Here is a 26,833-nt window from a genome sequence, read left to right as displayed (position 1 = left end):
TTTACACATTTTCTTTTTACTCTGATATGGAGACTTTACTTTATGTGTGTGAATAAAAATGGCTACATTTCCTTGGCAGTGTGAGTGCAATGTGTGATGTCAAACCTTAGAGGTTACTCTTACCCTAAAATCCTGTTTTATACACAATTGTATTCTGTTAGCTAGACAAAGAAACTACTACAGTAACCATTGTAAATGAAGGACTGGGCTAAGACTGAGAGGTGGACATGAGGGACATGGCCCTCTGTCATAGTGACAAAACATCTAAACATTTTGACTTGCAGTGCTCACACAATGCCAAAGGGACGATGCATTTTGGAAGTACTGACTATTTATATGAGAAATCTATCTATCTATCTATCTATCTATCTATCTATCTATCTATCTATCTATCTATCTATCTATCTATCTATCTATCTATCATATCAGTTTCAGACAGTAGCAGGAGGAAAGAGGGTTTTCTTTCACAGCAGATAAATCCATCAGTTATTTAGTAATTAACACGAAACAGGCAGCCGTGATAAACCAGTAGACTAAATGCGTTCCGCCGTGACAAGCTGAAAAGGCGCTTATCTTAATATCATAATGTTTAAAATCCACAGCAATTATTCTTCACGGAGGCGTGAAATTGATTCCAAACATTTTCTTTTTCTCCTCCTCACACTGTTTGATCTCTGCTCCCCCGAGACGACCTTTGATGAAATTCAATTTTGAACGACGCCCCTTTTTGCTGCTTTTTTTTTTACATATCTCACCTGAAGATATCAAATTTCATCTTTGATAAATTGTTCTCTACAGTTTGGATTTTAAAATAATAAATGTTTTTACTTGTATCAGAGAGGAGGTAATCCAACTGACACGATTAATTAAGATTAATGAATGAAGAGCGTGTGGGTTTTACACATCTTCAAACCACTCCTCTATCAACTGTCTATCTGTTATTTAAAAGGCTCTGTGATGGAGGCAGGCTTTCATTCACTGGGACAGCAGATATACACAGACCTGCATTAACTGAAGCACTGACAGCTTCACAACATGAAGCTCTGGGAGATCAGCGCCACCTGGTGGAAGCTGCACATGAACATGACGAAGGCTCACGCTCCAAAATAAAGTGGAAACATCTCTGCGGCCATGTACTTTATCTCATTGCATCAGATTTTTACACTGTTGAAACCCTTTTCAAGAAATGACATTTACTGGATCGAGGCAGAGTGTAGCAAATTAAAAATATGAGATATGATGTGAAAGTTTCCTTTAAAAATAAATTCTGAAATGATCTCTTCAAACGGCAGCTTTGATTTCATTTAATTCAAGATGAATAAATATAATAACACAAAATAATACACCAAAGCAAATTAAGTAAAAAAAACTGTGTGTATCAGCTAAAAAGTATGTGTTGCTGTTTAAAAAAATAAAGATTTATTTGATGGATTAGTCGCATTCAAGACATATGATAGATTATATACACATGTTTAATTTAGGTTTAGGTTGTGACACCTTAGTTAGTGTCATCTTTGAGGTTTCTGGTGAAACTGACAGCAACCATGAGCCTACAACAACCTCATAACCAATTCACTAGCAAGGACCACACCATGAACAAGATATGTTTGAATCATTTATAAACAATGGGGAAGATTGTGAGTGAAACGTGAACTCTTGAACTACTTCTTATGTTGCTGCGTTGCAGGGACTCTGCCACAGTATGCGTGCACGACGGACGCCATCAGGTCCCTATGGAGGGGAGGCAAAGGTGGAGGAAATAGAAAGAAATGGGTGGGTGGGAGTGGTGCAGAATATGAGAGCGAAAGAGAGTTTGCAGGGTATTTATAGCAATGTTGTAAAAGTGGAATGAAATTCAGAACGCTTCAATAAACAAACTTTTATTCATGTTTAACTCAAATAACTTGGAGTGTAGAGGCTCTGGCCGCCACCATGTTGGCTGTCCTGCTGCTTGGTCTGTATAGTGTTATTTCCCTTTAGGAAAAATGGGACTGAGCCAAAAGTGACGCTCAAACGTTGATTGGAACGCTATAACAACATGCAAAGAGAGAGAGAGTGTGAGTTATTTAGTTCATAAGGACAGGGGCTATTGATTGACAGCAAGCCTGACTTAAACAGTGGTGTTCTTCTGGGACTGAGGGTTAGAAGACTTACTATCTTATAACTTTTATCTGAGAGTCCATGTACACATCAGAACCCTCAGTGTAAAACACACAGAATACAGCTGACTGAACTTGAATGAGACTTAAAGTTTGTCTCTTGCTTCAGACAGTTTCGATCCCAGCACAACAGGAGAACTCAGCACAAGTCCAAACGTTACAGGACAGCAGCTACAATTAGAAACATACCTTCATGGGGCTCTTTTGAGTGCACGTTGTGTTCAGGTAGTCATTACTGGGCCCGGCTGTGTGTTATCTGCCTTTAAAACTGTCAGCAGCAGCAGCAGCAGCAGTGTTCGTCTGCTTGAGGCGACTGCTGTTCAGTGGAGCTGCTGAAAAGTTGGGTTATTGAAAAGCAGACTGCAGTCCTTGTAGCTCACGGCTGAACTTCATTTCTAAAATATAATGTTTCAGCTTTGTGAGAGAAAATACCACGGTTCATCAATCAGCATGTCAGATGGTTTACGTTAAATACCTTCAATCATCAGCAAAGTATGAATTTGTGGCATTTTTGTTACATACAGCTGGACATGGACGGCATCTGCCATAAACCCCTCTGACACTGTTCACACAGTCACACTGAAAGGACTCACCTCACATCTAGTTATTGGGTCGTCCAATAACCTGAAGGTTGGTTTCGCTGCTCGAGGATTGGAAGGTGAACTGACAGCTGGTGGGGTGGCAGTCCACCTCTTTGCCACAGCCGAGGTGCCCTTGAGCAAGGCACCGTACTCCCAACATCTGCTCCCCGGGCGCTGCGATTCGCTGCCCAGTGCTCCAGTGTGTGTATATGGCATCTGTCACTATCTGTGTGTGATCCTCTGCATGGGCATGTGCATGTGGGTTAAATGTGGAGAAATCATTTTATGTGTATATGTGTACATGGTTAATAAAGTTTCAACTTTAATATTTTATTTAGGGATTGTTGTAGGGAGTTTTTAGCTGTGCTAGCAGTGTGACTCTACTGATGCTCGTGTTGGTTGGTGGGTCGGTCGACACTTTGGTTAGGGTACATTATTACTGAATTATTTTGGGCTGTAATCCCAGTTAAGAAGAATGGTGCCCAGTCATAAAAACACAAGTCAGTTACATAGATGCTAAACAAGCAGATGTTTACCCATGACTGTCTTTTCTGTCAGTGTGAAATTAAGTTACCTGGCACCTAAACAAAGGCGGCATCCTTGAGGGTGTAACACATGCTAACACTGGCAATTAACTCTACGTAGCACTGTGCCTAAGTACATCCTCAGAAATCAGCTAGTATGTCTGCAGATTGTTCTCATTTGAGGTACTGATCCTTAAATTTAGCTATTATCTTAAAATAAAGCACTGAGTAGAAAACTATTGGGTGTGACTATATCATATAACCTCAATATCTGCAGCTCAATGCCAGCTGGGCCAGAAATATTGAAAAATATATATTTTTTTGTTTCTTTTACCTTAAAACTTGTAGTAATGCATCTCTAGTGCATTAGGGGTCTTGCAGTGTGACACACTATCATGCAAAAAACAAATTTCTGTTGATTATGTGAATATTAAATGTGTAGATTTAGCAACAATAAGCTTTTCTCGTAATGGTGGAGCATAAACTGGTGCAGGTTCAACATGCCAGCTGGCGCACTGAAGCTCAGCTTGGTGCTACATGTTAGTTTCAGCAGCTTGGGACTGAACTGCCGTGTGCATTCACAGGTCCCTTTAACACGGTTAAAACATTAATTTACAGTTTTATACTTTTATCTTTAGCTACCATGGACATGTATCTGTGATCTGCAGAGAGTTTAACCTCAAGAAAAGAAATTCAGAAGTTTTTAAAATCTTTTTTTTTTATTTATAACTTCATAAAAACTAGACAGATAAAGCATTATGAGGTTTGGAGTTACAGAAAAAATGTGAAAAACAACATTAAATACACTTAAAGGATTAATCAAATAGAAACAGAGAATGTACAACAGAGAAAAATTCTTGCCCGCTGACACAAATTCAAACTACCCCTAATCTATCACACATCTATACATACGACTCTTTTCTACAAACATACATACATGAAGTGTTTCACATACTGCTCAATGTTAGCCTTGAATTGTTTTTCATAAAAACAGACCTTCAGATTATCTGGGAAAGTCACACTGACCATTTAAAAGCTACAATATTTGATTTGATTGCATAGTTTTTGCGTGGATTTGATTATGTCCATGAAGTCTGTAAAGATTACGGACAACAGAGTGGATGATCAAGCTGAAATTTATTTGTACTGCCTCATGACGCCCCTGAAGAACTCTTCAAAGCTCGGGACGGCGGCCTCCTTGGCGGGCTCATCAGCAGCTTTCTCCTCAGCAGCGGCGGCAGGCTCATCAGCGGGCTCAGCGCGACGCAGGCGGCAGTTGTAGTCGAACTCAGGGTCGCAGTCGGGATCAGGCAGGATAATGCCATTCTTGCTGGCTTTTGGGGCCTTAACGACAGCGGGTGAAGCAAACTTGCCACAGCTGGGGTCGAACGGATGGCAGTTGGGCTTGGCTGGAGCCTTGATGTCGGCCTTGGCCATGGGGCCAGGCTTCACCGCCTTGCAGCCTGGGTCATAGTGCATATAGCAGTCATGGCCGTCCTCGGTCTTGCCACGAACGCCAAGCCTGTAGCGGACCTGGTTGGTTGATCAATTTGTGTTTTTGTTCAAAACAAATGCAAAGCAGATCGAAGACAGCAAGTGAAAACACCCATTTCATTTCACTACATCACTTAATAATGGAAAAGAAGATTAATAAAACCAATCAACAAGCAACTAGGTTAGTTTAATAGTTTTAACTATTCCTAATAGCCTAATAGCAGGACTTCAGATTCAGACCTGGTGTTCGGGGAGCTTCGGAGGAGGAGGCCTGCGCAGGGCAGCAGCGGCCGCCAGTATGCAGTATGGGTCATAGCGAGGGTCGCAGGCCAGAGGAGCAGGGGCAGCAGCAGCAGCAGCAGCAGCAGGTGCAGGCTGATCCCTGAGGGGGTACTCCAGCACGGGCTTGGTGAGGCCGGACAGCTTGGTGGCAGTCAGGGGGTTGCAGCCAGAGTCAAAGAGAGGGTTGCACTGTTGCTCTTTAGGAGCCTCATCTGCAGAGAGGGGAGCAGCGGCGGTGCTCACACACAGAGGATCGACTGCTGGATCACAGCTGGGGTAGAGCAGGTGGTAGAAGCCAGTGGGGGCTTTGTGGACCAGTGGAGGCATGCAGTAGGGGTCCCTGGGGTCACATTTGAGGGCGGCGTAGGATGGGGCAGGGCCAGCGGCCGGGCGGTAGCCAAAAGCTGACCTCAGGTGATACTGCAGGCATTCCACATCTTCAGGGTTGCAGATTCTCAGCAGCTCAGCCCTCTGCTCATCGGTCAGGAAGGGCTCCAAGACAGGGGCATAGTAGTAGAAGCCGGTGGGGCTCCTCAGGGGCATGGGCAGCATGGGGGTGAAGACAGGGGCCTGCACTTTGACTGGAGCTGGTTCAGCCTCCGGGGCAGCAGCCTTGGGGACAAGGGGGAAGAGGCAGTAGGGGTCGAGGTAAGGGTTGCACAGCCTGACAGGAGAAGACTTGAAGGCTTCTGGCATCACCAATGCAGCCTTTGGCTTGCTGGTGGACTCGGCGATGCACTCTGGATCATCAGAATTGGCACATGTCTTGTAGATTTCACTGAGGTGCTTGAGGTAGTGGTTGAAGGTTGGGCCCTCCTCTGACCTGTGCTTGTTTTGCAGGTAGGCCATGTACAGACGATCCAGATCCTCAACCTTAAACATCGAGTGGAAAGGACAAAAAAAAAGAATAAACTGGCTGTTATATGCATCAGAGGAACTAAAAATATAACTAAGATTTTAAACGAAGCTCTTGATAGATGAACAGTTCACACAAATCCTCTGAGGAGGATTGCATGTTCTTTTTCAGCTCACTGTCTTGTTACTGAAACCAGCCTGACTCCTAAACCTCAGAGCTCTCACACGCAGGAACATGACTTGCATTGAACTCCTCTTCTTAGCATATTTTGAGGCTAATGGCATACAGTATTAATACTTTTATATAACCGCGGTCTGAGCAATGAAGAATTTATCGCTCAGAAAAAAAAAGACAACCGCATTAAAAAATAAGAGAAAAACTTGAATTCAAAAATTAATTTTTAAAAGGAAAAACAACCATTGTTTTTTTTTTTTTATACTCTCGACGTGAAGAAACTGAATAATTAATGTGAAACTAATTCCACACTCACTCCCTCCTGGTTGTGGCTGTCCATGAAATATTTGTACCATCCCCAGAAGTCCGGCAGGCGTTTGAACTGAGGCAAGGCCCAGACGGGGAGGTTCCTTCTGTTGCGGACGAGCTTTGTCAAGCTCGCCATGGCCTCGGTTTTCACATCAGACACTGCAGATACTGACAGGAGAGGAGAGGAGAGGAGAGGGAGAAAGTGAACTAAAATTCGTGCAGGATTTACAATTGAGGCAGACTGAATAGATGTTTTCATTGTTCACTATTTTGACTATTTATAGCCAGACAAGAGAGTCTTAGTTATGATGCATACCCGCCTGAAAACACTGGAACAGACCGTCCTTTTTGATCATTTATATTGTTTTGATTTAATGTTTTAATGTCCATCATGTTAAGTTATTTTATATGTTTGTATTGTCATTTTAAGGCAATAAATAAGTTGTAACTTCCTATAATCAGTAAATATTTGTTATGTTATTAAAAGGAATAGTTAAGTTTACTTGCTTTCTTTCTTCCCTGGACTTCGATGAGAAGATCAATACCATGCACATACCTGTACGCTAAATGTGTAGCTAAATTAGCTTAGCTTAGCATAAAGACTGGAAACAGGCAGAAACAGCTAGCCTTGCACCTCTAAAGCTAAAAGCTAATGCTAATAAACAGGTTACATGTTTTTTGTTTAATGTGTAAAGAAAGTTAAACTTAGTTATCTGTTTACTGGCTCTAGTTTCATATTTAGCATCAACCGCAAATATATATATTTCTTAAAAACATCAACTATTCCTTTAATATGTAAAAGATAAAGTTTTAGTTTTGTGTTTGAAAGGTTGTCTAGTTTTTTTCTTCTGTTTGTGACTCGATGAGTTTTGTTTGTGGATAAGACGTACAAGACGTTTCTTCATATTTTATTTAAATGGAAGGACTACATCACAAACTATGGCCTAAAACATGATCCACAATGTGATCAACTTCTCTTTGAAACAACAAACTGAACATTATAAGATTTACAAAAGGCACTACTGGATTAAGGCTGCATCTAACAATTAATTGCATGATTAATTAATCTGCCGACTTCAGACTGTTGGTCTATTAAATAAAGTATCAGTATAAAGTAAATAAGTAAAAATGCCAGATTCCCAGTCAACTTCCCGACTTCCTTCCTTTACGACTTAACCTAAAAATGTTCAGTTTAGTCTCATATTTGTGAAAGAAAAGCACATTTAAGAGGCTGAAACCAGCAAATTTACTTAAATGATTAATCAATTATGAATTATGAATCACAAAATGTGTGTTGTTTCTTGAGGAAGACTAATTGTAGAATCCCTTCTGGATGTGTCTGTGTTTGAAGTTTTTAAAGTTCATTCTTCAAGTAATTAAAGAGCCAACGTGTCCCACATGCCACGTCTCAGGTCCTCACCTTCCTCCTCCTTGTGTTGCTCCACTGGAACTGCCCCCAGAAACTCTGTAAAACACAAAGCAGCAGCCACATTAGCAGCAGCAGGGACATTAGATGACGAGGACCAGATGTTGAGCTTTCCCTCATAATATAAGGGGAAAACTGTAATCTGCTAATAAGCCCCTGGGTAAAACACGGCAGGTGCTGGGGACTCTGGCGCCCCGGCACAGGCAGCATCCTGCCGATTAAACACCCCCTTCACCTCCTCCAATGCAGCCCCATGCACGCTCAGTTGGTCTTTGAACCAGACCGGTGGAGTTTGTGCGACTACTGGGGGCCACCTTAACCTGTAAAACTACAAAGACTGAGCCTTCACACAAACCAATTACCGATACACTGTAAAAGTGGAAGGTGGGAGGACATGTTTGTGTACATCCTCGTTTCCACATGAGGGCTGTCTTTGGCTCCACCGGGGGGTTTTCTTCAGAAGTTTTACAACTATGAGAAAACAGCCAAGTCAGCGAATTATGGCAGAAACTTCCGGTCGTTTTCATTTATTAATGTGGAAAATCTCCCAGAGGAGCAGGGGTAGATGTCTTTTTATGACTCTGGAAAGATTTTGAAGCACTCAGAGGCTGCCTTGTACATCAACATGTCATGTTATTTAGTGTTAAAGAGATGAGGCTAATTGTGTCTCTATAATTCTGTGCCGTAGATTAATGAGCATATTTCCAGAGCCGTAGACAGGGTTTAAGAAATGTTACAAGCCCTGAATTCAAAATCCTACTTTAGTAAAAGAACTTATCAGCAAAAATGTACTTTAGGTATCACAGCAGAAGTACAAGTAACTGTATCAGATAAAGTTGTGGAGTAAAAAGTAGAAGTAGAAGCACTCGAGTAAAGTACAAGCACCTCAATATTGTTCTTAACTATCTAGAGTCAGACTTTAGTTCATGGTGGTTCAACATGGAAGACCTGCAGCATCTGTAGCTATAAAAGACGATTGTTATTTTAAGGTGATTATACACTAATGAAAACACAGTTTATTATGTCTGTGAAGGTTCTCAGTGATCCAGGTCATCTCTTTTCAAAAAAGGTAAAGTCTGGGGCAACTGGACTTGTTTGTAGATCTGTGAAGACATTTCGTCTCTCATCCAAGAAGATTCCATTTGCCCCAGACAGAAGATTGTTTATTATATTATGTTCTGTTCCTGCAAATAGATCCCCTTCAATCTTACAGGCTGGACCTTTAAGCAAGTAATATTTGCGTAAATGTACTAAAACATATGAAGGAAGTTCATTTTTAGTCTGTTTTTGTGAAATGCTGGTTGCTTTTATCTCCTCAAGCTTCTAGAAATCCTTCAAATGAAACTAAGAGAGATGGAAACGTACAACATGAGTGTTTGGAAACTACGTGGCGTTTCAAAGTTATGTCACTATGCCACAGATATTATTATGGAGAATCCCTAAATTTGATACATCTTATTGTTATTTTAATTCATTTTCTACATAAAAACTGTTCATTTTAAAGATACTTATGTATTATTTGTGTGTAAACCCAAATTTCCCCAAAACACCTCAGTATCTTCTCAGAGCTGTGGCTACATCTTGCATGTTAAATGTTAAGAGGAATAACAACTACTATATTAGAGACAATTTTAATCTGTGTGCCAACTAAGCAGTTGTGACAAATACTAAATAAAGTCATAGATTCATTTTAAATCAAGTCTCACCTGGTAATAAAACAATAGATAGCAGGATCAGGGAAAGTGATGGTCGTCCAACACGCGCCATTTTCTGTTTCATGTGCTTCCTGAGGACAGATAGAAACAATATTCAGAGATGATGCTGTAACAGAGCTGTGTCTGAGGATGATTCACAACAATATGAACTTCTGGCATTGTTCAGTAAACTCTAAGATATGTAAATGAGAAGACAACGAACAAAGAGAGAGACAGCATTTATTAAACTGCCTGATGCCAAGACAATAGTGCACATTGAGGACATGATGTAATAGAGCTTTGGAGGGATTATTGAGGAAAAACAAGACGTTAGTTATGAAAATCAGAATATCAAATAAAAGCGAATGAACTGAACAATCAAACAGCCGCAGGCTTCAAATGTTCTTCCACATTTCTGCTCAGACGGCTGTTGAATTATAGCTGCAGTGCTCAGCGTGAGATCGTCTTCTACAGTTTTCAGACTTGTGAAGAAATACGAGGACACTGCAGTTGGAGTTGCATGCATGAACATCAGTGCTTACCTGCAAAGGTGCTGAAGTTCTGGCCTCCTGTGATCAGGAGCAAGCGGCTCTCCGGATCAGGCTTCTTTGAGGTGTGGGGGGGTGTCCGAGCTGTCTAAAGCCTTTACCTCTCTGCTCCCCTGTGTGGGACTGACAGGCAGGGAAACATTTTTAAGGAGCCCACTTGATCATTAAAAACAAAAAAGGCATGTCATACAGCACCGACATGCTGGTAGGCGCTACAGGATTGGCTCCTGTGTTACCATCCGTCCAACCAATAGGGGTCCTGTAATTAGGAAGAGGTGAGCAGCTCTCGGTGGAGGAACATTAACAAGGTGCCACTTAGCGCCAGGTTTCTTTCCTCACAGGTTTGGAATTTGGGGTCAACATGCAAGGTGACATTTAGTCTTAAACCATGAGTTGATTTTGAGATTTGAACTTGGGCGTGAACTTAACTGTAAAACGTTAAATCCATACTAGCTCGAGGCCTATCTGTTACAGGAGCGCAGATTTATAAAGAAAAGTGCCCACAGCTATCGCAGCTATCATAAAACTTTCAGTGGGAAATGTAGAGCAAGATGTCGTCCTGGTGTTCACGTTAGTTTCCTGATGATAGGCAAGAAAAAAAAAAAAAGACACATAAAACAGAATTTATCAGTAGATAACAAGCAGTAAATAAGTCCTGTTTTTATTTCAGCGCTTCATCACCAGAAGAACCGTCTCTGCGCAGGAGTTGACTAAAAGAAATAAAAGCTATTTCTCAAATAACAACTGCGTTGCATCAGTTTATTGACAAATGTGTGAGCAATATTGTCCGGGATGACAGGAACGTGACTCTTTTCATTTTTAATGGTGCAATGCTGCACTCAAGCAGCCCTTTTGATAATAATGTTTGTGTCAGTTACATTTACTCAGCTGTTTTATAAAAGAGTTAAAGGTAAAAATCACTCCCAAGTGTTTGCATACTCTGATTTTTTCCATTCTCAATCACCAGACCAATAAACCTGTATATATATATAAAAAAAAGATTCATTTCAGTCAGAAAAAAATAACAAGTATTGCAAGTTTTTCTTATTTGTCAGACAACCCGGAGGAAGCTGGAGTCATTAGCAGAGGTAGGGCTCATATGGAGGCCCACTAATGAAGCTAGTGCTGCTGTAGAAGTGCAGAGCCATTAGGACTAACATGCCAACACCACTGTTTGTTCAGTACAGATTCCTGATGCCTGGATTGTGCCACATAGCCCATACAGCCTTCAGCCTGTATCAGTGGGACTGTATATGGAAGCCATAGAAACCAGAAAACAAACAGCATAACAACAGGCAACCTTTGAAGTTATGTCTTCCCTAAAGACAAATACCTATACATACGTGTAGGGTTATTACCCCACAGCCCTGTCAGATCAACTCAAGTTTTCACATATATACATACATACAGTAGATACTGTTACAATAATCTTTACACGCAATGTATCAGTCAGTGTTTAGGTCGGTTTGATCATGTTCGTAATCGTACTACGAGCTGTTTTGGTCACTTAGCCTGTCCATAACTATTTCACCCATTTAACACTAACTTTTTGTCAAGCATTTATTTATTTATTGCTTTTAGCCTTAACTATTTCAACTAAACATTAACCATTCCAATCATCGTAACTTGCTGAGCTAAACTTAATTATTTCAAGCTATTTATCCATAACGTTTCAACCACTTATCCATTACTTTCAGCTACTATTTCAACTGTTTATTCATTATTTTAGCAATCGATTTCAATCCTTACTAGCTGGTTACAGTCTCTGTGGTCTCTGCTAACTTTTTCACACTCTCGATCGTAGCCCATTTTCTGGTGCTACAGCTGACATAATATTTAAATGTGTTTTTAAATTAAATTATAATTTACTTTACTTCACAGTTGTGGACCTGCTAACTGCAGGAGTACCCCTGAGGTACAAGGACCCATGAAGTAGTATAGAGTATAGAGGGCAGATTCAGTCAAAGTTAGATATCAAGATATTTTGATTACTATTAAATAAAAATTAAAAAAATAAATTAAATGATTCTGCCTCAAGCATCATATTCCGCTCGGCTCCTAAATGCTGGTTTTCTACAGTCATAGAGTTTGTCCCCGAGGACTGTGGATCTCTTGCATGACTGATGATGACTCAGCCGTGGCTATGATCCCTGCAATTTACACATTTCAGAATAACTGGGGCTGTCACAAAAGGAGACAAATGGTTGTCTTCTTCAGCTTAAAGCAGAACAGCCATCAGGAGAGATGTCTGTCTCTTTCTGTACATGGAAAAACTCATGGCAATTTGACAAAAAATTGGGCTAAGAACCCATAAAGCATCTCATGCTCATTAAAAACACAGACCCTTGTAAAAAAAAAAAAAAAAAAAAAAGACTGTCAAACGCTTTTATGTAGACACTTTAGTTGTGGTTCAAGTTTCACGTCACATATAAATAAATCAGTAACAGAACGGGCTGTGATTATTAAAAGTTCTGTAAAGTTAGAGGAGGAGGGAGAAAAAATATCACTTAATAACACTTATTAGTATTTTTAAAACAGTAAAGAAAGCCAGAATGCTGTGGGTGTAGACCAGATACCAAGTTTCATCGTCTGTCTCAGAGATTTCCCATTCCTTGTCAATAAACCAGTGCTTGAATGCAGACTGAAGAATTATAGTGGATCTATGGTTTATGGTTTTGAGTTAATGTTCATAAATATTATCAGAACAACAGATAATATATTTTTGTTTGAGACAGTACTCTATGGATGGCAATGATGGTCCACACTGAAATATCTCAACAGCTATCGGACAGATTGAAATGATAAATAATGATGACTTCGGTGTTCCTCTGACTTTTCTTCTATTGCCACCATGAGGTTTATGTTTGTGCTTCAAAGTAAAATATGTATGTAAAACATTTTTTGGATTTCAATGAAACATGTTATTCTTCTCATTTTTATGACTTTTCATCTGTTGAACTTACCTGTTCAAATTATATTAAGGCTTAAAGTTATGCATAATTAAGACTTCATTCAGCCCGCCTCTGCTCCACCAACGTCTCCACGACCATTTTTTTAGGTTATCTGGGAAGGAGAAGAGTCTCAGACTCAGAAGATGGCTCCTCAGAAACCGGAGGGTGATGTCATGGATGCAAGATCCATGTTTTATACAGTCTATGGTCTGAAGCAAATTTGTGCCAAACTAATAACATTTCCATTAGCTTAAAATCCACCTCTTCTCATTGGCTTTTAACATCATGTAGAGTGTTGATTTTATGTGTATACTGTACATGCATTTTTTTAACTTATTTATTTATGTTTATTTTATCCTGTGCGGGTAGTGCTTTTTATTCATTTTATTTTATTGTTTTTTTTATCTTTCTATTATCTACTTCATGTTTCTATTGTGTTATTTGTTCTGTTTTATCTTGTACAGCACTTTGAAAACCCTGGGTTTGCTAAAATCGTGCTATATAAATAAAGTGGATTGAAGTGGAGCTTCAACTGATGTTTGCATTTTGTGGTGAACATGGTAATATGCATGGCTGCAGACTCTTGTAGTTAACCTAATCTTGTCTAATCTCCACATTGTCTTGGACACCCAGAATTTGAGATCTGCTTTAATCATTCCACAATCTGTTCAGCAGAGAGTATTATTTCTGTTCCTGCACAGACTGAAAGTTAGATTTTGCTATGTCTGAAACAGCATCACTTTCCACAGCAGTTTTAATGAAGTTGCTAATTTCCTGTGCTATTACAAGCGCTTTTGTTAAGTGGCCGCCACAATCTTTGAAGCTGTGATTTATTTTCCAAATCCCAATCAGGACTTTGTGTGTACCGCTGGTTCTGAGTGTAATTAATACTATTGTCTTGTACGTAACTGTTGGAGATTTCTGTGCTGACGGCACAATTCTCTGTTTTGCTGATTCTGTATGGCAAGCTGTTAAAAGGCTGCAGTTTGCATTTTGTGCTCTTCTGAAGCCTCTTATCAGTCTCCAACTTGTGCTGAATAGTAATAAAACCCCAATATACTGTTTTCCCCCCAACACTGGGAATATTATTGACCTTCAGATCAGCATTCTCACTGGTGCTGATATCGAGGGAGTCTCTCATTATACAGTAAATATTCAGAAGTGATAAAATCTAGTCTTTACTGACAAACTGAGAAAATATTATATGTTGCAATGCAGAAACCAGGCCAGTCTCTTGCATGTTCTGTAAAAAACGTGATGTAATCTACGAACACACAGCGCTTTGTGCTGTTTCCGTACAGGCTGATAGCGATAGCTACCCACAGCACTCTATATTTATTTGTAAAACTCTGTCCTGGCTCCGGCTTATTGGTTTCTGTTTATAAAGCTCTTCTCCAAAAGTTACCATATCTTATTTTTAGCTGCAGGTATTGGGAGTCGATCACACTTGACTTACCAGCTGATCCTAAAGCTTTTATATTCTGCACCACACACTCCTGGAATAAACTGCAACACATCCTGCAGTTTTGAGATTTAGCTATGACAGAACAATTCAATAATCTTATAACAAACCCCTTCCGTCAGCTGACCTATCGATCAATCAATGTAGATGTTTGCATTACTGAGCATCATTAAGATACATTTTATTGTGTTTCTGCAGTTCCTCAAATGTCCACTTGAGGCTGGCTCCAGAAGCTAGTCAGTCTACAGCAGAAATAAACATGTTTACAGCCTGGTACAAAAAACAGTTCTGGTCTCTGTAGCTAATTTCCCCGTTCAAGACAACTGTACTGAGGGTGAATTGTTATAGAACTCACCTGTTCACATTATATTAAGGCTTAAAGTTATAAATAATTAACAGCGTAGCTGCTTACAGGTAGGTGCCATTATAGACAGCATGTTTGAGCAACCAGGCGTCATTCAGACCCTCAGCTCAGCTGATCATCCACGTTTTTGCCGATCTTTAAGATTAGTCCGGAGGCAGAAACTAACATGACGGCGACCAGAGCCACAGAGTCTGATCTTCAAAAGGAAAGCTGTGGGTGATATGACATCCATTCTTTATACTGTTAATGATCACAACTAACAAAACTGATGTTCAGTTTAGGTAATCAGAAAAAAAGATATATAATAGACAACTTATGAAACAAATTGTTGTATTTTTACTACTTTAGATTTTGCCTTTTTACCTACATATGCTATAGGTCGAGGTACAGGGCGTTGCCAATGTAGCAGAAAAAGAAGTAGTAGAACAAGAAGGACGTGACGTAGTGGAAAAAGAAGTTTGTTAGTTCTGGCTAATTGTTTTGTGTTTTGTCAGTAGTTTGAGAAGTTAAATTTAGACAAATGGAGGATCACATTTATTATTTAGCAGAAGAAAAGCTATAGGAGCAGGAATAATTGCGTAATAGAAGTCAAAACAAGGATCAATATATCGCAAATGTTTTCAAAGTGACACTTAAGTTTCCTGTTTTCTTCTGGTAATCCAACCCAATGTTATGAACAAACTGTTGTTTGATAGCTTTAGCCTGAGCATAATCACCAACACAAGTAATGTTCACCGTGTCAATATTGCAAAATATGCAATTGCTACCAGAATGCAAGGTACAGAAGAAAAACAGAAATATGTTAGCAACTTGTGTAGTTTCTGTCAAGTTTTTTTGAGTATATAGAAATGTGCTGCATGAATAAAAATCAATCTTCCCACACACATATATCATCATATCTACAAAGTGCTTTTATTGTCTTTTTGACCATTCCAGTCACATATATAGTCTTGACAAAAATACTGTGGATGCATAACTACTGTACACATATGTACAAATTCATGATGTAACATGACTCACTGCAGATATAAAACCAAACACACGTGTGACTATCACACACGGGTCACATAAATAATTTAAGTCGTTTTTAGCAGACCGTCGTTTATCATATGCCATCTGCAGCATGTTTAAGGGCGATAGCGTATGGAGCCTCTGCCCATCACATGTATAATTTACGCTCCTAACAGGTGTTCTCCGGCACACTGAAACCTGCAATCCACTTTAGAAGCAGTCGAAAGACACGAGCGCGATACAGGCTCATAATTTTAACATACCACATATGAAGGAATCCCTGGGATCTTAAGAATTTCACAACATCTGGAGCTGGTGACGACTTTTTTAAGGATGTTTTAAACAGCCTGAACCTGGGACAACTATGAAAGGAAATTATATGTCATTAGACGGTAAATGGTTGGTTTGCTTTTGACTCCAAAAAAGGACAAAAAAAAAGAGGTGATGAGTGGTGTGAATATCATCCATTATTACTCTGAAGACACGCTGAGACTGTCACTGGATGTCGTCGTCGTCAAACAGATCCTCAAAATCTGTCAAAGGGGAAACAAAAACACGATTATTACGCTAAAGTTACATAACAGCTGGGCAATGAAACGCTGGCTGTGTTTCCAATGTTTCTGCAAGCTAGGCATTTTCTCGTAAAGCGGCGTTATAGGGTGGAGGGTCGGAGGGGTGCAGGGTGATAAAAGTAAAAGGAGGCACTAGCCGAGGAGTCTGCTGAGTGCTTTTCCTGTGGGTCTGATAGTTTGTGAGGTCGGAGGTCAGCAGGAGAACTGTATGAACATGCATGGGAATATGTGCCACATCCTCGCTCACTGAGATCCAGCTTCAAGGAAAATAAGCTTTCATTCTTAGTCAATGTTGAACTATTCAGTAAGTATTATTCCCTCAGAGTTTAGTCCATGAATCCACCTGGATAGCCTCAGTGTCAGATATTTCAGGTTGACTTTGGGCTGCGTTTTTTTTTTTTTCTTCCAAAAGTTGGATACAGCTCAACTTCTTTGCCGCAGGTCACTGTGTTTTTTGGTGGACACCCCTGCGGCTAAAACAGACTACCGACACTCGAATGAATGGAAAAACCTGCATTTTGCCGCAGCGCCAGATTCTGTTGCATGAAAAATGACTGAACCAACAACTATTAAAATATTTGCTGGTTCATTTTCTGTCATCCAATGAACTAATCAACAACCAGTTTCAGCTCTGATACAACTTTTTTAAAGGGAGAAACTGGTTGATTTGTTGTCTCTAAAGCAAATCTTTTGGGGGGCTGCCAGTCTTTTAGACAATATAATCACACACACACTGAGAGACATAAATGTGTTTAGTGAAAATAAACTTTGAGTGATCGTCCTGTACCTTTATTTAAACTAATTTAAACTGAAACTGTTCTATTCTGCTTCATAAATAAAGTTTCCCTCCTCCATCTGCGCAGTCTGCTTTCAGTCCACACAGAGTACATTGTGTGCAGACTCTGCACTCAAGAATTTGCAGCGAGTTTGTCATCCACCCGTCGTCCTTGAGCACAGACTGCTGTTTTTAAAAAGGTGTCATCAAACACACAGAACATAGAAATCAGACGGCACATGACAGAAAAACAACATTTGTGCTATAATTAAAGCCTTCAGGTGAAAAAAACAAAACACATTACCTACAATGAAAGACAGGTACGCTCAGGTGACAAAATTCCTTCTGTCATGTTGTAACTGCCCGTCATATGGACAAAAATATGCAGATGCCAAAACATGATCGAACATTGCACTCCAAAACCCTGAGACTTTCAAAAACTTTCCAAACTGTTGCCACAAAGCTGGACCCACCTTTTCATCTAAAATATCCCTGGATGCATTTAGATTTTCCTGAAATGGAACCAGAGCGCCAAACAAAAGCAGCCAAAAGTAGTCATTAAATGTCTAGTCTGAGGTTTTTGTACACTTTACCCACGTGACAGTGTTCAGATGTCCAAATTGTCTGGTTAACTAAACTGGAATGATAAACAAACATGAGCAACAATGCAAAAATAGATTATAATACAAACTTTAAGTATACAATAAACTGTCTGTGAAGGTTCTCGGTTATCTAGGTCGTCATTTTTCAAAAAAGGCTGTAGATCCGTGAAGATGTTTCACCTCGAAACTTCTTGGATGAGAGGTGAAGCGTCTTCACGGATCTACAGTCTGTAAAGTTCAGTTGCCCCAGATTGAACCTTTTTGAAAAATATACAATAAACCATGAAGGCAAAGTGACATTAGTTAGGACTGTGAGCCTGTTGTATTCAAACTGTTCATGCAAACATTTCCAAAGAGATTAATTCATGCTTTTTTCTTTCTTGCAGTAACAGTTTGATTTTTGTGCAGTTTCATATCACCTATCTAAAACTCAAACAATTACAACACACTGACGTCATTTTTCCACAGCTCTGAATCCTCCTGATCCTGTATGAAATGATACAAATTAGCACAAACTGTCACAGCAGTTTAACTTTTGTCACTGTGAAAGAACTGAGCCAGCGTGTCACTGATTGTTTAAATGAACGAGCATTTAAAATCCCTTTAAAAATGTAGGCCAGAGTATTGAGAACTGCATTCAGCGAGCGCAGAGACAGTTAAGTGGTTCACATCTCTGTCAGAAGGGAATAACATAAAGCCTGCCATCCTAAACGAGCCTCATACAAAGCACATCCACAGAGCTCCTGCTGAGGAGTCTGCGTCACATATGGCGAGAAGTCGTGGCTGTTTGATGTAGCTGCGCCCTCGGGACAGAGATCACACTACATTATAAAACACAGTTTGTAAAAATGGGGGTCAGGGATACAAGGAATATTTTGGGAGCAGTAAAGAGACTTCCTGCTGTGGAACCAGAAGCACTTTGACGCCCAGGGGTGAAGTAACATCATGTACCAATAGATGCTGCCCTGACTGATAGTTTCCTATTTGAAGAGTTTGTCATGTGCAAAGGTCAGGGATGGAAAGTTGTATGTATATGAAGAACTCTTTACCATTGAAGAAGTCTGAATGAACTGCCTTCTCATTGGCAGCCAGGTCCATCAGCAGTCCTGTGCTTCCCCCAGCCTGCAGAGAACAAACATGCAGCTCAGAGGCACAAATTTAACCCAAGAAAGATCTTACCGGGGGACTGTCACTTACAGTTTGTCTGGATACGTTTGTCATTACATTTGTTTTTTATACTCTTAAAAAAATAAGCAACACAACCCAAAAAAAGAGGCACAGGTACAGATCGTGGAGGTCTAGATAGAAAGAATAAAAATGTTACAAGTCTACATGGTTATAACAATCCCATTTCTCCTTTTGTAGTCGAAGGCCGAAAGTCATTTTCTCCATTATGTATATAAAGTTATTTATGCTAATAAGAAGGACAGTGGTGGGAGGGTTCCTCTGGGGCATTTTATAATTGTTTCTTTTTACTTGCAGCCTTAAAAGATCTTGAAAAGGTGTGACTCGCTCCGACTCAGGCCTATATTTCCAGTGTAGAAGAAAGTAAACGAGAAGTCATTATAATTGTTGTGGTCAAACATAAATCCGCCAGGTCAGTTTGTACTTTTGTTTGATTAACTGTTTTGTTTTTACTTAAATAGGTCCAGTGTGTTTGGTTTAGTGGTGTCCAGCAGTGACGACCAGCTGTGTCTGTAGATATAAAAGGCAAAAAACAAAAACAATTCTTATTTTAAGACGATTAAACACTAATGAAAACAAAATAGTTATTAATATTATGTTCAGTATCTGCCAGTAGATCCTGCTAAATGTAACACACTGGACCTTTAAGTAAAGGTACCAATACTATGATGTACAAATACTCCGTTACAAGTAAAAGTACAAAAGTGATTGCATTTGAAATAAAGCTTAAAGTACCCAAAGTTCTCCTTCTACAGAATGGTCCATTTCATTACAATACTGGATTATAAGTATTGATTCAGTTTGATGCTGCTGCAGTTAAAGATGATTTTAAATATGTTATTTTAATATGTTTAAGTACATCTGCAAAGTAACTAAAGCTGTCAGATAAATGAGGTGGAGTAGAAGTATGAAGTAGCATGAAATGGAAACGCTCAAGTAAAGTACAAGTACCTCCAAGTAGTACTTAATCACAGTACTTAGTGTCTGACGTTAAATCAAAGTTATAAAGGGTATATAAACAAACTAAAAAATAATAAAAGAATAAATAAATAAATAAATAAAATAATAAAAAAAGAAAGAAAGAAAGAAAAAGAAAAAATACATAATAAAAAAAAATACAATTAATATTTTAAAAAACAAAAAATATAATTAAAAATAATAATAATAAAAAACAAAGAAGAAAAAGAAAGAAAAAAAATACAAAATAATAATAATAATAATAATAACAAATAAAAAATATATAAACAATCTATCATTAGCATATTAGCATGTGGGAAAATATTAGTTAGTATGAACTTTTAGCACTTTTATAATTAAACATAGTTCTCTGTGAAGGCTTTAAAGGGGTGACAGAGGAGGTAGAAACATGTTTGTTGAAGCAGACTGACGTTTTGTTTGTTTGTTTGTTTGTTTGTTTGTTTGTTAAATGTTTACAAACGTAACGAAGCTAACGAGTTAGCCGCTCGTTAGCAGACGAACCTCGTCCAGGTCGACGTACGGTCCGGCTCCCTCCGGGAACATCTCATCCACGGCTGGCTTCATGGCTGCGGTGGAGTTTGACTGATCCTTTAGTGGCATGGATGAAGACAAAACCCGAACAGGTTTTTATTATTTCTCAGATTATCATCAAATTATGATTAGCTGCAGGAGCTACAACAACAGCCTGAGCTAACGTGGTGCCGCGTGAAAATAAATCCGACGTGAAGACACAAAGGTTCCGCCCCGGCAAGTTTTAAAGGTTTCATTGATAAAATCAAAGATATAGTAACTTTATCTATGGATAGGATGATGTCATCATTAATAAAACACATACATTTGTTGATAGCCAAGCAAATAATAATAATTATTTTAATGTTCTGCTTTTCCAAGATGGAAAAACAGGTCTAAAATGTAAATACTTGAAACCTTTAATACTATGTCTGTTTGTTCCTTACATAATGCATAATGTATTTATTTCACATTACACTATTACAACATGCCTCACAGTTTAAGTGCCATATACAGTCTGCCATATGACATACTGGCAAACTTTAAAGCTACTTATGGATAAAATTGAAAGGAAAATCACAGTTAAAGACATCAAATAATGTTGCATCGCTGACAAAATATTATATGGCAGCACGGTGAGCCTTTCTGTTAGGAGTTTGCATGTTGTCCTCATGCCTCCGTGGGTTCTCTCTCCAGGTACTCTAGCTTCCTTCCACAATCCAAAGACATGCACTTTATAGGTTAATTGGTGACTCTAAACTGCCCGTAGATGTCAATGTGTGTGTAAACAGTTGTTTTTCTGTGTCAACCCTGTGATGAACTGGCAACTTGTCCAGAGTGTACCCTTCCTCTCGCCCCCAAAGTCAGCGAGGATAGGCTCAGGATAAGCGATTGCAGAAAATGAATGGATTGACGGGTGAACCTTGTGGGCACTGTTGAGGTGTTCTTGCCCTGGAGGTGCCCTGTGAGTGTCCCCTAACAGCTCCCAGGGCACCGCTGCCCATCACTATACCATCTCTCCACATCTTTGTGTGTGTGTGTGTGTGTGTGTGGTTGTATTTCAGGTGTGTGTAAAAATGTGTGTGTACATCCATGTCTGTAGAAATCTTATACCCCTCACTGTGTTCAGTATTTCTTCATTAAAAAAGAAGCAGCAGAAAGATCACATGAGTTTTACTGACTTTTATTGACTCTAATTAGACGCTTTATGTCTCCAGTTTGTGGTGTAAACATCAGATTTACTTAATATGATTTTATGCAACAGCAAACATTTTTTTCATTAAGACAAGATGAACAGTCTGAACTGCGCTGAACACAACTCTCAGCTAATGTTACAACCAGTAACAGCGTGTTAAATAAAGAGACTGCTACTGTACACTCAAAACACATAATGAACAACACAGAGATGGCATGCAGTTATTTTGTGCTGTAAACATTTTTATTGTCTTAAAAAGGAAGGAAACTCTGCTCTGGATAAATAAACAATCAAACCTCCTGCTCACAATTATGATAAAATATTAGTCAAAGATGTTTCTGGAACAGACGATGAATCAAATCTTTTCCTTCCTGTCAACAACAGCACCATCTTGTGCTGCATTTCTATGGCTGCTCAGAGAGTTTTGTCACAGCTTTGCTGCCTGCTGGCAACCATCCTGGTCACGTCGATGTTGTTGTTGGCGAAGATCTCCTTGGCTTTCTCAATGGTAGAGTCCGGCAGGGTTCGTGTTCGGCCCAGGATCCACGCGAAGTCGACGTGGAAGAGCCTCAGGATGTCTGTGCAGGAGTACACCAGGGCCGTGTTCACGTAGTCGGTGGACAGGATCCAGTAAGGGGAGTAGGGCAGGACTGTGGTGATCAGATCAGGCAAAGAGGTCAGCTAACATTATTAACTGACTTATTAATAAACACACAGCAGACATTTCCAAAAAAGTCTCACTCACCATAGGAATAACTTATTCCCAGCTTGGCAGGATTCTTCGCATCCTCCACGACTCCGATCCCTTCGATTCTCCTCAGCTCTCCTTTTCTGTTTTTTATTCCACATGGTTAAAATTTCATGTTGTATTAAGGGCCAATACAAGCCATGCAAATATTACCTCCCGACTCCACATTTGCACAAAGAAAATTACAGATAGCACTCACAGTATTTCAGAGCTGACCACCCGAATGGAGTTGTCTGCCTTCAAAGTGAAATTGGTTTCGATGCACCGTCCTTTCTCAAACTGGGCCGGCAGTTTGGCAATTTCATACCATCTTCCCATGAACTGTGAGGGCAAAAGACACACACGAGTTCAAAGACAATTTGAAACACCGTCAGGAGAGAGTATGAATAAATCTACATGCTTTAGTGGATTCAGTAAAATGCACGGCAGGTGTCCTGTTAAACCTATTATTTACCTACAGAGGAAGAATAAATCCATTTTCTTCAGCACATTTTCTTCAGTACAGGTCTGACTTTACTTCAGTATTTCTATTGTATGCCACTTTACACTTATACTCCACTACATTTCTACTTTTAACTCCACTACAGGTTATTTCCTGGTTTCAAATTAACTCCACCCTGTCCAACTACGACGAGAAAAGTGATAATAATTCAGTCACACTTACTTTCAACCCATTTATGAGCAAAAACATTTAATAAATGGTCCATAAGACACTTTACACTTTATATTGTATATTATTCAATTCAATTATTAGTCCTTCATACTGTGTCATTGGCTTGTAAATGGTGGGAGTTTTCTCCCCTCTGCCATAGCATCTTTTAACAAAACACTCTATTAACCGCCATGGGTGGAAAAATCTGGTGTATTACGTGTTTATTTTTAAGGATTGTGTTGTGGTGTTTGATTATTAATGAAAACTTGCTATGGAATAAAAATCACATCAAATATAATATTATACACTGTAATTTATTAGCACATTTATATTTAAAAAAAAAGAAATCTGATTAAATAATGGCCAATTTAAATGTGGAAACAGCCATGCAGGGGGTTTTTTTCCTTTTAAATTGACTGTTTTGGTCCCAAAACATCATGTTATCCACACACCATCATTGGTCTGCTAGTTTTCTATACAAAGGATCTTGTACCTGTTTGAGGGTGAACGCTGCTTGGACGGACGGTTCTGGACATGGTCCCCAGTGAGGTACTTGAGCCCTGATGAGCGGGAGGATGAATGCAAAGACCAGAACCAAAGATAACTTCATGGTAGAGACGCTGGGTTTTTGTTACCTGCAAAAGTTTGTCAACCAAAAACAAAAACTAATCATTACACGGCAGGCTGCAGATTAAGAACATTAAATCTAAACTATATGTAAATAAGGCACAAAACAACAGAAAAAAATAAGATATAATCAGAAGACTCCACAAACAATAACATTGTAAATGCAAGAGTTTACTTACTTACTATTAAAAAGCACAAAATAATGATTTATACTAAACATATGTTTTTACCTCTGTGGCCTGGTGGTTCAGATATACGTTCTCTCCCTCTGACAAATCCTGGTATTTGAATTAGAGACGTTGCCCTCTGCCAGACTTTGCAGTGCTGTGACTTTGTGTCATCAATGGGTGTCTTTGTGTGGAGCCAGCTTTATTTCAGACATGAAGTAAACTATTAGCAAAGTGGAGTCATGGGGGACATACCAGTAGAAATGTTATAAAACAATCTGGATGTTCGTCTGCTTTGGATGGGCAGGAATGTGGATTTTTTTTTTATATCTGAGGATTCCTTTAATGCATGTCTTACAAAAATGGATTCCATTTTGAATTGTATTTTTAAACATGTGAAGGAAAACGTCTTGACAGTTGTGGTTAAGAAAGGATTCACAAAATGAATTAGATTTAACCTTTATAACCATGCGAGCAGCACGGCTCAATGTCCGTCTGTCAGTCCACTGCTGTGATCCGGACTTTTGAATAGATTGCCATGAAATTTATTACAGATATTCATCAAACCCAGACAATGAATCTGAATGACTTTGGGTGATCCCCATTTGTGGTTTTAAGTAAAAGATTATTGGATGAGTTCCCATGAAATTTGACATTCATGTTTCTCATGGAGGTGAAATGTTAAAGCTTTGGCGATCCTCTGACTTTTCAATCTAGCACCACTATCTGTTGTACGTCCATGGTCCACAGTGAAATGTCTTAATATGCTTCGGACAAAGAAGAACAAGAACAAAAGTTGGTTTATTTTGCTCAGGAAGTTTTCCTAACTGAGGGAAATGACCTGGAAGTATTCACATAGCCGCCATGATAAGAGGTGTGCGAAATCTCTAAATGTTAAGGAAAGGATCTTTAATGCTTTCTTTCTTATCTCCTCTCCACATTGTTCAGTCATTCACAACCAAAAATTAAAGAAAAACAGAATTGATGACATGATATAAAAGCTTTGATCATATATGAAGGTTGTTCTGTGTTCAGCCATCTTTGACATGATAGGACAGGAGGGTGAGCGACCATACTCAGTGTGACAAACTCATAAATTCTCCTTCACATCTTTCCTTGACCCCATATCGTTTTCCATCGAGGTTTAAAGGAAAAGTGGTTAGGAAAGGACTTAGGAGGTCATTTTTTTATTATTACTATTCAACAGTACCCCCAAGAACATGAAGATGAAGAAACAAGCGTGCATTCGTTTTGGTGATGCTCTGACTTCTAATTAAGCACTATGGGAAAGATGAGAGCACAGTGGTGTGTGTGTGTGTGTGTGTGCATGTGAAAGCAGTGGTTATTATTATGTATAACACACATTATATGCCTCTGGTCTCCTGTGATTTCTATGCCCACATGTTTCAACCCTTGGCTCACATTTCTTTCTCAGTGTGCTGTGAGCAGAAACCTCTCCTCTCTGTTGATCTGTGTTGGTTTTCTGCCAGCCTGCCTGGTGACTCTCATCCTGTCAGTCTGCTGGAAACAGACGACTCAGGCCAAGTCCACTTGGAACAGGCTGCAAAGGCAACGAGTCCAAGAGCATTCAAGAGCATCATTTTCACACAATCAAGTACTAGGCAATGTTAATCTGTTGGTGGTAAATCTGTTTGAAAATGCAGTGTGCATTTCCACTTCCCCGCTGCTGTTTCTTTTCCTATTAGCTCACTTGTTTAGCCTTTCTGTGACACTTGTAAAACGAGGCAAAGCATTGCAAATGCATGTGTTGGTAGTTAACCAGAGTTGTTTGACACTCAGAACAGTTTAAATCAAACACTCAGTTAAAAAGGAAATACCATTAAATGCTGTCAACACACAGACAAAGCCCCAAGGCTACAAGCAAGGTTAAATTCAATAAGAGAAAGATCTAAGGGCTCAATTTCCAGCTAATACATTTCAGAGAGGTATGACTTACACCCGGATACATCAAAGCCTGGTTAAATGAAAGGCGGCGGGCAATGTGCCTGACTGGTCAGTGAATGATCAAGGAAAGAACCGCAGTTCAAAGCTCAAAGATGGAGAAAGAAAAAGTTAAAATACAAAGAAATTAAAGATACAGATGAAACTGTTGTTTTTGTTTTTTTATCACATGCTTGTAATTTAAGGTTTTTGTTCATCATGACATGGAGGAATAAATCCGTGGTCATCAACAAAGCTGCTTGTGTTGGCCACTTCCAAGGCTCAGTCAGGTGTGTGCCCTGTGATATGTCTGTAGATGGCGCTCTTTTCTCTGCCTTTTCAGCCATCAGTACTAATGCTGCCCATTCATCAACTTAAACAGCCATTGAGCAGGAAAGCTTCCAAAAGCACCGCCTACCCACCTACACCTCTAGGTTTCCATGCTGTACAGCCTTTTGCTGATGGAAACTGGATGCTCAATAAAAATAGAACTTAAAAAACACTATTAATTGAGGTTTTATGGCCACTTGGGGGCAGCACAACAGTCTGTAATTTAAAACAGTTGCTTAATTACACATTCAGCAGACACAGAGCATTTATTCTGAGACATATTTCCAATGACTTGATGAATGCAAGGTAAATATTCACTCTGTTTTGAGCTTTTTACCAAATCTTGGAGAAAATATTTGCTTCTTCATTTGCTAAATGTTGTTGACTTTGTGTATCTGTTTAGTCTTGAGCGGGTAGTGTACAATAACTACTATACTGCTGGAAATGGGGTTGATAATACATGATGAGATGTAGACCAAAACACCAAAACAATGAGCCGAAAGATGCTAAAAAAAAAAAAAGAGCTGTAGAGTAGTCATTTGATCCATCGTTAAAAAGTATCTATCAGAGCAGCTTTGTTGGGTTTTGCCTGAGGGTGGTTTCACCTGAACAGCCTTTTGAATTTTAAAAAGTATATTAAACTGTATTTGATTCAATTTTTTTTATTATGTCCACAAAAACAGGAAATTAGCAGACGTACCTCGTTTCAGATGCTT

The 26,833-nt window shown here is 39.3% G+C and overlaps 3 protein-coding genes across 3 annotated transcripts; all 3 read right to left on the bottom strand.

Annotated features, from left to right (window-relative positions):
• Positions 1–4,013: 4,013 nt before the first annotated feature.
• On the bottom strand, positions 4,014–10,186 carry and2 (actinodin2). Its single transcript, XM_010739977.3, has 6 exons — positions 10,042–10,186; positions 9,512–9,591; positions 7,800–7,844; positions 6,387–6,547; positions 4,999–5,913; positions 4,014–4,797 (listed from the first exon to the last, which is right to left on the bottom strand). Exons 2-6 carry the CDS (start codon positions 9,582–9,584, stop codon positions 4,402–4,404), a joined length of 1,590 nt encoding a protein of 529 aa, XP_010738279.3. The 5' UTR covers positions 9,585–9,591; positions 10,042–10,186; the 3' UTR covers positions 4,014–4,401.
• Positions 10,187–15,712: 5,526 nt separating this feature from the next.
• Positions 15,713–20,661, bottom strand: LOC104926175 (COP9 signalosome complex subunit 9). The gene is made up of 3 exons (XM_010739978.3): positions 20,449–20,661; positions 18,834–18,906; positions 15,713–16,368 (listed from the first exon to the last, which is right to left on the bottom strand). Exons 1-3 carry the CDS (start codon positions 20,545–20,547, stop codon positions 16,331–16,333), a joined length of 210 nt encoding a protein of 69 aa, XP_010738280.1. The 5' UTR covers positions 20,548–20,661; the 3' UTR covers positions 15,713–16,330.
• A 978-nt stretch (positions 20,662–21,639) lies between these two features.
• On the bottom strand, positions 21,640–23,982 carry apoda.1 (apolipoprotein Da, duplicate 1). The gene is made up of 5 exons (XM_010739979.3): positions 23,910–23,982; positions 23,546–23,687; positions 22,600–22,721; positions 22,398–22,483; positions 21,640–22,302 (listed from the first exon to the last, which is right to left on the bottom strand). Exons 2-5 carry the CDS (start codon positions 23,660–23,662, stop codon positions 22,067–22,069), a joined length of 561 nt encoding a protein of 186 aa, XP_010738281.1. The 5' UTR covers positions 23,663–23,687; positions 23,910–23,982; the 3' UTR covers positions 21,640–22,066.
• Between the last annotated feature and the right edge of the window lie 2,851 nt (positions 23,983–26,833).

Source organism: Larimichthys crocea, chromosome II (assembly GCF_000972845.2).
Source record: "Larimichthys crocea isolate SSNF chromosome II, L_crocea_2.0, whole genome shotgun sequence".
NCBI classification, from domain to species: domain Eukaryota; kingdom Metazoa; phylum Chordata; class Actinopteri; family Sciaenidae; genus Larimichthys; species Larimichthys crocea.
This window is presented reverse-complemented; position numbering and strand designations above follow the sequence as displayed.